We start from the raw sequence: 12,399 nt of genomic DNA, 5'->3' as shown, positions 1-12,399 counted from the left end.
ATTCAAAATAGAAATTTCTCATGCATATTGAGATGATTATATAAAAATGGCTATTTACTATTAACAAAATAGAACTATTTTATGTTTTGCATTTTTTTGTTTAAAAAATATTTCAATATTCATTATTTAAAACAGCTACTTACAATAATGAATGCACCAAAGGTATTGTTATTTGTGCTTATCGGATTTGAGACTCCCCACAAAAAAGGGAAAAATTATATAATAGGAGGTATTATTACGTAATGTATACTAAATTATTCCATTTCGTATACAATATAGAAAAATTTATATTAAAAGTTTATAAATAATTAAAAAACTCTGCGTAGCATAATAATGAATTTGATGGTGATAAACAATTAAGAAAATGTTAGTGGGAAAAAAAACTTAATACTTAAAATGCATTTTGTTTACTTATGTTAATTCAAAGAATAGTATAATTTTATAAAAAATGAAAATAGTTTCCCTTAAAGTTTGTGCTTTAATATTACTATATTTTTTTGAGTATAAAGTGTGCAAAAAAAAGAAATAACAAAGCTTATAGGGCGCGAATAATAAAAGAGCTATAAAAAATGTAAGCACTTTTTGGTACTACAATTTTTGTCATTTTTGTGCAAAATGTACACTCCGCATTATATATGTATAATAGTTTTCGCAGAAAATGGAGTGTTAGTGAAAATTGGATATATCATAGCTTTTTTTCGTGCCTATTAGGAATTGTTAAATTTAGCATCATAAGTGTTGTACAATTTTTTAAAGTTGTATGAACTACATATAATGATTTTATTTTTTTCAAAAATATGTATATACATATATAGCATATCACCACTATAAAGATATACTTTTCTTGAATGCATCAATTAGAGAATATCGAAGTGTGCAGCCAAAAGAAAGCAAATAAAAACAAAATAACAAAAAATTGTAATGTAGGAATAGTATTAAAACAAAATAAAAAAAGAAAAAAAATGAGTTAAAGATATTAATTCACATTGCTTGAGGAATGTACACATACATTGGGCCAATGATGTTTTATAAAAAAAAAAAATACATAAATGCACATATATATATATATATATATATATATATATATATATATATATATATATATGAATAAATGTTCATGATAAGGTGCTTCTAATTTTTTCAATCTTTGACTTTGCGGAAAAATCAAAGATTTGGTTCCCAATTTGGAGTACTAATCCCCCTAATATGTTTTTGTCAATTTTATATTCTATCAATGGATTTAATTGTTTTTTAAGTTTGGAAACAATTGAATCACTAATTTTTTTTTTATAGTTATTGTCTATATCTCTAGCAGTATAAACAATGCATTTTATTTCCTTTCGATCTTTCATTAATAACAATTCAAACTCTTGTATAATTTTTGGTAAAAAGGTTAATCTTTTTGAATCAAATAAAGATTCTAAAAAGTTTCCTGTCATGCTATTAAAATTATTATTATTATGTTTTTTACATTCACTTTTTAAAAAATTTAATTTTTCTTTACTATCTATATTTGGTGTGTGTAAAAATGTTTGAAATGTTTTGTCATTTAAAAAATTATTTTTAATAAATAATAAATCTCTTGTTATTTCATTTAATTTATTGCTTTTTTTCCCTGCATTATATAAAGCTAAACTATATCTTTTTTCTATATTATCTCCCATCGATAAATAATATTCTTCTCCATCTGTTTTTTTCTCTTCCATAGATTTTGTATTGAAATATTTGATTCCTTCATAGTTGCAAGGCTTATTTTTTATTCCAGGATTTATACTTTTATTGTTTAATACTGAAAGAAAGGAATAATCGTTTTTTAAAAAATGTTTCCACTTGACTTGGTTCGGTAAATGAGCAAATTGACGAGGGGAAATTATTGCCTTTTTCATCTTAACAAGGGAGGATACTCATAAATATATATTACTAAAAATTATAAAAATCTTGAATATAATTAGGCAATTTTAGGGGTATTATTTTTTTAAAATGAGAAATATACTTAAAAAAAATTCTAAAAGGGATGTATAAAATTGAATAACATTTTGAAAAAAAAATGCGCTAATTTTTTTCCATTTCTCTCAAAAGGTTAGTACAAATAGGTGACAATTCGTTGAAAGTGTGTTGAAAAAAAATAATTAATTAAAATAAAAATAAAAAGCATAAATATATGTGAAATAATAGTCCCTGTTGTGTTAAAATAACGATAAGCAATTTTAATTTTTTCTACATTTAGTATATGTAAATATTTATGTGTAATTATATTATGTTAAACAATTTGTTAGGGGAATGTATATTTCGAGTTAATAATTGGGAAAATAATGTTTTACCATTTAATTTAACGAAAGTAAAAAAAATATATAATAAGAAAAGAATATTAACATATTATGCACCTTGTATGAAATGCATAATTTAATATCATGTGCATGATTAGTTCGCTATTTTTGTTTGTGTTTTCATTTTTTTTTTGCTTATGGTATGGCGAATAATAGGTTTGTTTCTATTAGGCCTGCCACGATATTTTTTATTTAAAAAATTCTTATATACATGATAAAGATTGGAAAAAAATTTATGATATGTTAAGTTCAAAAAAGTAAGAAACTATTAAATTGTTAAATTTTTGTATTATACAAATATGATATGCATGTAACTACACATTTTGTTTGAATATATTGTATCATTTATCTTGTGTACATTGAAAAAAGCAAACTCACACATCCCCATATTTATGAGAAAAATGTGTGGGAAACAAAAACAGGTAATAATAAAATAACAAAAAAATGTATATATAGAAAGCAAGCTTTCACTTTTAACAGGAAAGTTTATGTTGAAACACAACAAATGGTGATAAAAATGTAATTGAAAAGTTATATAAAAAAATATAAGCATAGGTTTTTCGGAGTATGATGCATTTGATGTTTCAATTTAAAGAAGGATGATTACTATTTATAAACATTAACAATTTTCTTATAATTTTTGCATCCTTATAACAATCTGGCATCAATTCATTTGCACATAAGTAATCAAGAATTTCTTTTTCTGACAAGTTGAGGAAATTATTTAAAATAATAATATCTTCATTCGTTAATTCATTTTTTTCATAATTTATAAATGTAGTTAAAATATATTGTAATTCTATATACCCTAAAGTCGAACTTTTAAAAATTATTCTTTCAATACTTAATTTATCTTCATAAGCTTGTTTAGATATATTATATTTATTATTTTTATAAATACGGGTTTTATTTGTTGGGTATTTTATTATTCTATTAAAAAAAAGTTCCTCCTTTTCTTCACCATTTAAATTCACACTTATCGATCTGTCTCTTTTGCTAAGTGAGTCATTAAGATCTTTGGTTTTATTAAACACTTTGAATAATCGTTTTCTTAAATAAAGTTTTTTTTTTATATCTTTAAATTTTGATGGCTTATACAAGGACACTGTGGCAAAAAAACAAGTTATCAGTTTCCTCGGCGAAGGAAGAGGAATAATGCTGGGGAATTGGTCAATTGGCGAGAACCACACCTTCATGTTATTCTTTCATTATTTAAAAGGCTGGATTAAAATTGACATTCAAACAATATCTATGTAAATTTTAATGACCGGAATAAAATTGTGAAATAGCAGTATATGATTGGGTTATAAACAATTGAAGCACAATAAAAAGGAGGGAAATAGTAAAACAAAATAATTTACTATAAAAAATATCTACATATATATATGGATAAATGGTATTGCCTTAACTATAGTTTTTTATCTCTACAAATTGGTTCCTAAATATCAAAAAAAATTTAATCTAAACATTTATTATATTAATAAATGACTTTAGAAATATTCATAAAAAAAATGGATACGTAGCGATCCTATAGAAAAAAATTACTTACATTTTTGTAAGCTATATTTGTATAAAATTGAAATATATATATTTTATATTCCTTTTAATTTTTTACAATGACCATATAGCATAAATTTGTAGAGCATTTTTTCCTTAACGAAATATATAATTTGTTATAATTAAATTATAGAAGGAACATTTTTCACATTTCGTTGATATATATATATAAGTACGTATGTGCAACTGGTACTTTTTAATGAATAAATTAGTTAATCGAAGTTTCAAGAATGCAAGATTTGTATACACGTCAGCTCCGCGAAGGAATTCAGATGATACAGGTTTGTTGAATTATTTTATACATGATTTAAAGTTTTGACGGTTAACTAGATTTGACAGTATAAGATATTGAATTATTTGATTATAGTCGTGGTTTTTGCATACTGTTATTTTCTATTTCATTTTTACATTTTTAGGTCCATTGATAAAAAAGAAGAGACGATTTTTTGACCTGAAATTGTTCAGGCAGCACCTAAGGAGACAAAAAACGGAAGAGATCGAAAATGAAAAGAGAGAAATATTTAAAAGTTGTGCTAAGGAGGCTCCTGAAAACTGGAGTGTTAAAACTTTTTTAGAGAATATAAAAATCGGTGAAAATATTGATGAAATTGAAAACAGTTTTAAAAACTGGGAAGAATTTATAACAACAACCCCCAGTGAGTTATATAAAATAGAATGTTTAACAAATGAACAAAGAAGAAAAATATGGAAATATGTAAATAAATTTAATTATGGTTTATATCCTGAAGATAGTTATGATGATTTTGTTAAAAATTTTCAAGCACCTCCATTAGAGAATGAAAATAAAGAATGGACTTCAAAAGACGAAGATGAGCTAATTTATTATTTAAATTATTATGATGTTGATTTTGGAGATCCATGGTTATATATTTCATGGAAAATGAAAAGAACTTTTAATGATATACAAAATAAATATATAGAAATATATTTAAAAGGGAAAAATCAAAAAAGGAAATGTGAAATATGCCTAACAAAATGTACCACGCCATTATTAATGAATAGAAAATTTAAATTGGATCCTCCATTTATTTTTTTTATACCATCTTCTCTTAATTTTCCTCCCATGACAATTTATGATTATCAAAAGAAAAAGGAATTGATGGGTTCTAATAAAAATTGGAGTGAATATAATTGGGATGAGGAAATGGACCAAAAGAATAACAGAAAAAATGATTCTCTTTCTGAGAAATCTTTGAAAAATGACCCTTTTTATCCCTCTTATGGGTCGTTGATATTTTCGTCAAAGTTTTTGGTTTTTGTTGATCGAACATGTTTTTAATTGGATATAAATATGTTCGCATATTTGTACATATATTCATGTGCTTATTAAAGGAAATATATGTTTGTTACAAAGTTGATGATAAAGAAATTATTATTATACTTGTAATCATGTGGAATTGTAAAATTATTTTACGTTTTTTTTTAACAAATTTTAATTAAAATCACACTTCTCAAAAAATAAAATAATAAATAATGAAATAAAGGTACGAAAACAACATAATCAGCGCATTAAAATTAGGAGAAATGTTCAAAAATATTCGGAAAAAATACATAAAATAAGAAAAATTATGAAAAATTATTCAAATAGGCAATATACACTTTTATTTATGCATGGGAAGGATACATAAAATTAATGTGTGAAAATGCTTACTCATTTGATATAGCCCAACTATCTGCCAAATCATACTCGCTTTGCGAAATGAAGCTTTTTGTGATTGAGTTGATGGAAAAGGATCCACAAATAAAACATTCTTCGGTTAGAATTTCATTAATTTTTGTTTCGTATAAAAGAATATCATGTTCATTTTGACTAGCAATAGCATTTTTATAGTTAGTAAGTATAGAATAGAAGTGAAATAGATTTTTTTTTGATTTGTGATTGATATAAAGATTTAGAGAACATACGCTATGAAAATAATGATTACATGAAAATACGTAGAATTTTTTATAATATATATTTTTTTTACAAATATAACATATATCATGTTTATTTAGAATAACATATTTTTTTTTTATATCTTTAATATCATTATTTAATAAGTTAATTGTTCTTAAGTTGTCTTTTATTTCTTCTTTTTTTGCTTTAATTTTAATATTATATACATCCAATAGCGAACATATATCTGTTTTTAAACATTCTATAAATGTATTTTCATTAATATAAGGTAATATATCATGTAAATTTAATATTGAATGCGAATCTCGGATTAAATTAATTATTTCTTTTAAGTTTTCATTATTTAAATTTTTGGAAATATGCTTTATTATTTTTAAAAATAATTTTTTTTTCTCTTCTTCATCTTCACATACTAACACGGCATTTTTTGCAGCATCATAATCATTTAACTCTAATGATTTATCTACAGCTTCTTCGAAATATTTCATTAATATATATATGTGTGGAATAAAATTATCTTTTTTTTTTTCTTTTAAAAATCGTATAATAAATAAATAATCAAAATGTATAGCCGAATTTTTTAGTCTATCTAATAAATCTTTAATCTGTTCATCTTTATCATTTTCTATATATAAAATAAGTAAGCAATTTATTATGTGATTATTTTTCCAAATGCATTCAAATGTGTATATATAATTCTCTTTTTTTTCCTCCGAACTTTCTTTTATCAATTTGTTTGCAATATGTTCCAAATATTTTATACATTCATTAGTTCGTTTATCATAGATATCCTGAATATGGTTATGATGCATTTGGTTATCTAACCCATAATTTGATGTCATTTCTTTAGGGATATTTTCAGCATTATCGTTAATTTCACTCGTTATTTCTTTGCCTTGAGGTATATTTTCATTTTTCTTTTTCTTCTTAAAAAAGTAAGTAACTATAAACATGCAAATAATTATATTAGTATAATCTTCAATTAAATTGTCGTAAAAAATTAGCAATTCAACATATTTTTGCGGAGCGTGAAGATAAAGAATAAATGAATGTTCTTGTAAAACTTCTAGTAAGAAGTTTTGTGGGAATATTGTTATTATATTAAGAAGTAAATTAAACTTATTATTATTAATATAATAATTTACTATATATGTATAATCGTTACATATATATTTATAAAGTAATAAAAAATTGATACAATTAAAATTTTGGAATATTTCGAGTATTACTTCATTTAGTTGATAAAAACTTTTAAAATGTTTTAATAAAATTATTAAGTATATGCATACTTCTAAACATTTGTAAGAATAAATACTTTTGTACAATTTTTGTTTTATTTTTACATGATTCTTATGGTGGCTAATATCATTTTTATTGTTATTATTTAAAAGTGTGTATTTCTTCTTGTATCTTTCTATATCACTTACAAGTAAGCTTTTTTGGCATTTTAAAAAATTAAATATTTCCACATTTTTCATTTTATAGAATTTTAAAAAAATATAAAAATTTTCACTTTTTGTTAATGATTTTATATTTACTTTTTTCAAAATTGAAATATCAAAGTTATATTTATTTTCGTGTCTTTCTTCTTTATTAACAAGTGTTTCAAAAAAAAGAAGAAACGAATTTTTGTTATTTTTGTAAATATGTGACTTTTCTCGAAGTGCATCAATCTGTTTAGTGGCATTACTCTTATTTACTATTTTATCAACCTCTTTGATATATGACAAAGCGTTTGCCTTTTTTTTAGATTCTTCTATGTCATTAGATATGCTTCCAATCGAACTTTGTGGTAATTGATTTTTTTTATTATTTATTTGATCGTGTTCAATTTTACTATCTTTATTCTCGCAATCATCATTTTCAATATTACATCTTTTGTTATTTATTTTTGACAATTTTTTTATTGTACTACTTGATGTGTTTGTATTGTCACTTAATATATTTTCTGAATCGCTTGCCCACTCTTCTAACCAAGTTGTCCATCCTTCTTCTTCAGTAGAAGATAGTTGTATCGAATTTGTTAATTCTTTGTTGTGTTTTTCATAAGTGTCGCTAGTACATTCTTCCGATATGTCATCTACATCAGGATTGGCGTCATTTTCGATACTTTGGATTGATTTTTTAGCGGAATATGTAAGCGAAACGGTTCTATATAAATAATAATATAAATATATTGAGTAAACATATAAATGAATAAGCCATATAAAAAGAGATACTCGGATTATATTATTATAGCAATGTATATTATTATATAAAAAATTTGCTATAACAAAATACTGTTTTTTATGCAAAAATGATATTAACATATCTTCTGTACTGATATTTGTATATTTATATTGATCTATATCATATTTATTATTTCGTATTAAATACTTTTTCATTTTAATTTGATCATTATGATTATTCGTTTCGAACATTTTTTGAATATATTTTTTTTTTTTTAAATAAAACATATCATTTTTATTTTTATTTATTAATATTTTAAAAATATGTTTGGATGTACATATCCATATTTGATTGTCTAATTTGTCTTTCATAATTTTTATTGCATGCCCATAAGTTTCGGTTGATAATATTTGTTCATATACTTTTTTAAAATTTACATTATTAATAATTATTAATTTTTCTTCTAAAAGAATAAAAATATATAAATCATTTACACACATATCTACAATAACATAAATGTTATTATTATAGTTACTATAGTTATTTGCAAATTCGTTATTTGATGCATTTGGTTCATTATTCTCTCCGTCCTTCCTATTTTCATTAATATCATCCTTTTCATTATCCTTACCATTTTCATTCGAATTGTAGCATATTCTATTAGGTTTACTATTATAAATAGATTCATAAAAAGATTTGACAAAGGCAAAGCTTTTTAAATTTTCATTTGTATATATACCTATATCTAAGAAATTTACTATAACATAATTATTATTTAGATAAAATTTTAAGTTTAACATATTTTCAGTAATATTACTGCAATCATCATCATGTGCATAATCATCTATATCTTCACTGTTGTCATTTATATTACCAAATTGTGTATATTTATTATCATGATAATTATTTCGTTGTATTTTTTTTTTATTTTGTATTTCTTGCGTTTTTTTTCTACCTTTTTTTATAATTTGGTCATTTTCACTATTTTCAGTTAGAGATACAATATTAATATCGCCATCCGAACCACTTGATAATGTAGAATTGGATATACTATCATCTGTATCGTAAAAATATGTTTCAATTTTATTTTTAATATGCTTATTATGTTTTATATTATATTTAACATTTTTTTTTTTTTTATAATTATTAATTTTGCTAATAAATACACATGATCCATTAACCCAAAATAAATAATTTTTATTCCGAATTTTTTCGATTTTTAAAATAGAGATCAAAGAATCTACAGAGCATTCATAAACTTTTGTTTCGTCTACTAAATTGTTTGATGTAATATTTTTGGTAGGTGTTTTAATATCGTTCGTATTTGTTTCCAGTTTTTCTGAATTATTATTGTTGTCATTGTTATTATTTTTACAATTTTTAATCGTGTAGCTAATTTCATGTAAACTATTACATGTAGTAAAGTAAATAATTCTTAACAATTCATTATTATTTCGGGAATGATGTAAATCGATATCTATCATATTAATATCTAGTATTACTAACTTATTATTTGAATATATAACTTCGTGGTCTTTATAATTTTTTGTTTTATTATTTATGGACATTTCAATAATTTCACCATCTTTAGTTGCTATTAAAAATGAATGTGCATTTTTTATATCAGAATAATCATTAAAACATAAACTTGAAATATTATATTTTTTTAATTTAGCTAGATTTTGCACAATATTATTTTCAAAATGAATATAAACATATTCTTTATTTGCTAAACATATAAACCCATGATAGCAGTTATTATCAAAAAATATAGATCTTATTTCGGCTTTATTATTTGATGCCTTTTTACTATAAAAGTCAATGTAAGATAACTCATTTTCTTCGACATAATATTTTATGAGTGTATTATTACAAAAAACGATATGTATGCATTTGTTGTTAATGCTAAAATGAGTTATTCTGTTTTTTAGAAGATTTATATCCCCATTTTTAATCTTGAATAACTTCAAGACAAATTGTTTATCCTGCTTGTTCATTTTCACCTTTTTTCACTTTGCAAATCTTCCCTATTACCTCTATTTATTTTCTTTTTGGATATATGATACTATATAATAACTGTATTAAGAGAGAAGCTCATAAAACATGAAAACACGATTTGGGCGTGTTGAAGAAAATAATTATTTAGTAATTTTTATTTATTTTAATGCAAAAGAAAAGAAAAAATAGCATGGTCTTGGCCTTAAAAAACGATATAGTATTTATACTACATTTTCTAAACTGATAAATATTTTTTTTTTTTAACTAGCTAACTCCAAAAAAAACATTTTTATATTTTTTTATCATGCATATATTTTACATAGGTATTTTATGCATTTTATAATTATGTATAATAAATCGTTTTGATTTCTATAAATTGAAACAAATCTGCATCCGTTTTTGTATTTATTTATATAACACAGGAACCATTAACATTGAATTGTTATTCGATTAAAAAAACTTGGATTATAAAAATAAATATTTTGATTTTTAAAAAATATTTACAAAACTTTTTGATGTATATATTTTTCTCGTTTTTTTTAAAAATGAAAAATAACAAAATGTAAGATATGAGCTACTGGTATTTGGGGGTAGGAACCAATTTGAATAATATATATGTAAAATATGTGAAGAATTTAAAATTATATTGAATTTTATTTTATAGAATATTATTAAAGTTTTTTTTATATCATAGCAGAAAAAACATGTTTATTTGTGCAAATGAAAAATCCATTACTAAGAATCGTATATATATTTGCATTAAGCTAATAATGCACATATGCAAGCTATATAGCAAAAAAAAGAAAAAACATATTAAAATTACATTAGACAATAAATATATTTTTATATTAAAAAAAAATGCGAAATATGTATTATTTAATTATGCAATATGGATGAATGTGTATATGATTGGAAAAGGGGAAAACAATAAGCGCTCATACATATATATGAATTGAGAGGAAGGTGTTCCTTCCTATAATTTATGTTTAACAAAAAAATAATATATAATTTCAAAAACGTTTATAAAAATATAAATAATTTTTCATATATTAATTTGAAAGGTTTTTCTGCATATTTTAGTAGTATCCTTCTTTGGAGGAAAAGGCACCTTTAATTTGTATATCCTCACTTATTTTTTTTCTTCCTGTAAAATTTCTACAAACTAAGTATATTTCACGCGATTCACTTCGAGAAGCTTTTGGTTTGGCAGTATTGACATACTGAAATATTGTTTTTAAATACGTTTTAAGATTATTTGTTTGGCTACCTAAATACATTTTAACAATATAAACCCCCCCTATATTTATATATTGTTCCATAAAATTTGTTATAGATAATGTGAGTTCACAAGAATTTAAATGATCATCAATTTTGTTACCAATACATGCAACAGCTGCATCACTTAATATAATATCAATTTTTTTATCTTTTAATACTTCTTTTAATTGGTCATCTACATTATCTTTTCCAATTTCTGCTTTTATAAAATGGACATTTGGTAATGGGTCCATAATTTTTTTATCAATTGCAATAATTTCATTTGTATAATTTTTTGTTCTTTCTAAAATAACTTGGCACCAACTACCGGGATACGAACCAATATCTAAAATGGTTTTATTTTTTTTTAAGAAAAGGTATTTATTATCTAGTTCTATTAATTTAAATGCGGCTCGACTTCGATAATTTTCATTTTTTGCTTTTAACACGTATCGATCTGTTATTTGTCTTTGAATCCATTTACTCGAATGACTACTTTTTTTATTATATATTTTTGGCAATGCTTCTTTATATAGCCTTATGTAGGTACTTTGGAACATAAAATTTTTCTTCAGGCACAAGTTTGGCAAAATCATTTTTTTTCTCTAAGTATTTTCTTTTCATCGTAGTTATATATGTATACATATACATGCATATATATATACATATATGTATAGTTTGTATGCAACATATTTTATGTTCTTTTATGTATTTTTGGCATAAATGAACATTCTCAAAGTTTCTGCTTAGCAAATTAAGTAATTCTACAAGTATTTAAATAGTTAAGGCCATCTTATATTTTTTACCTTAAAATTTTTTTTATATGTTTGTACTATTTTTATCTTGTATATTTTCTAAATCTTTCGACGAAAAGTTGCACATGAATTTGTATGTTTTTTAGGCAATAATTTCTGAACCCCAAAAATATATACATGCATAATAATAAAAAAATAAAGAATTTACTTTGAATTTTTTTCCAAAAAAATAATAAACCTTTTTGCATATATATGTACACCTTCTCAATAATATGCAGCATTACAAGCGAAAAATATTTGTAATTTTTATATTTAATTTAAAAAAAAATATATCCAAATAAATTGATAAAGTTAATATTTTTATAAATTTAATGGGGGAATTAATAAATATATAGAAAATTAAATGACGAAGAAATAA

At 22.8% G+C, this 12,399-nt stretch overlaps 5 protein-coding genes across 5 annotated transcripts; 1 reads left to right on the top strand and 4 right to left on the bottom strand.

Moving 5' to 3' along the window:
- Positions 1–1,115: 1,115 nt before the first annotated feature.
- Positions 1,116–1,886, bottom strand: PBANKA_1408500 (ATP synthase subunit O, mitochondrial, putative; the record flags this gene model as incomplete). Its single annotated transcript, XM_034567407.1, has 1 exon — positions 1,116–1,886. The coding sequence occupies one exon, from the start codon at positions 1,884–1,886 to the stop codon at positions 1,116–1,118; it is 771 nt and encodes a 256-aa protein (XP_034423907.1).
- A 1,025-nt stretch (positions 1,887–2,911) lies between these two features.
- On the bottom strand, positions 2,912–3,523 carry PBANKA_1408400 (conserved Plasmodium protein, unknown function; the record flags this gene model as incomplete). Its single annotated transcript, XM_034567406.1, has 1 exon — positions 2,912–3,523. One exon carries the CDS (start codon positions 3,521–3,523, stop codon positions 2,912–2,914), a length of 612 nt encoding a protein of 203 aa, XP_034423906.1.
- Positions 3,524–4,083: 560 nt separating this feature from the next.
- PBANKA_1408300 (conserved protein, unknown function) lies at positions 4,084–5,184 on the top strand (the record flags this gene model as incomplete). The annotated part of the gene is made up of 2 exons (XM_034567405.1): positions 4,084–4,165; positions 4,301–5,184. The coding sequence occupies 2 exons, from the start codon at positions 4,084–4,086 to the stop codon at positions 5,182–5,184; spliced, it is 966 nt and encodes a 321-aa protein (XP_034423905.1).
- Positions 5,185–5,552: 368 nt separating this feature from the next.
- Positions 5,553–9,968, bottom strand: PBANKA_1408200 (vacuolar protein sorting-associated protein 18, putative; the record flags this gene model as incomplete). The annotated part of the gene is made up of 1 exon (XM_034567404.1): positions 5,553–9,968. The coding sequence occupies one exon, from the start codon at positions 9,966–9,968 to the stop codon at positions 5,553–5,555; it is 4,416 nt and encodes a 1,471-aa protein (XP_034423904.1).
- Positions 9,969–11,045: 1,077 nt separating this feature from the next.
- Positions 11,046–11,822, bottom strand: PBANKA_1408100 (ribosomal RNA methyltransferase, putative; the record flags this gene model as incomplete). The annotated part of the gene is made up of 1 exon (XM_034567403.1): positions 11,046–11,822. One exon carries the CDS (start codon positions 11,820–11,822, stop codon positions 11,046–11,048), a length of 777 nt encoding a protein of 258 aa, XP_034423903.1.
- Between the last annotated feature and the right edge of the window lie 577 nt (positions 11,823–12,399).

Source organism: Plasmodium berghei, assembly GCF_900002375.2.
Source record: "Plasmodium berghei ANKA genome assembly, chromosome: 14".
Lineage (NCBI taxonomy): Eukaryota > Apicomplexa > Aconoidasida > Haemosporida > Plasmodiidae > Plasmodium > Plasmodium berghei.
Note: the sequence above shows the minus strand (reverse complement) of the source record. Positions and strands in the feature narration are given on the sequence as shown.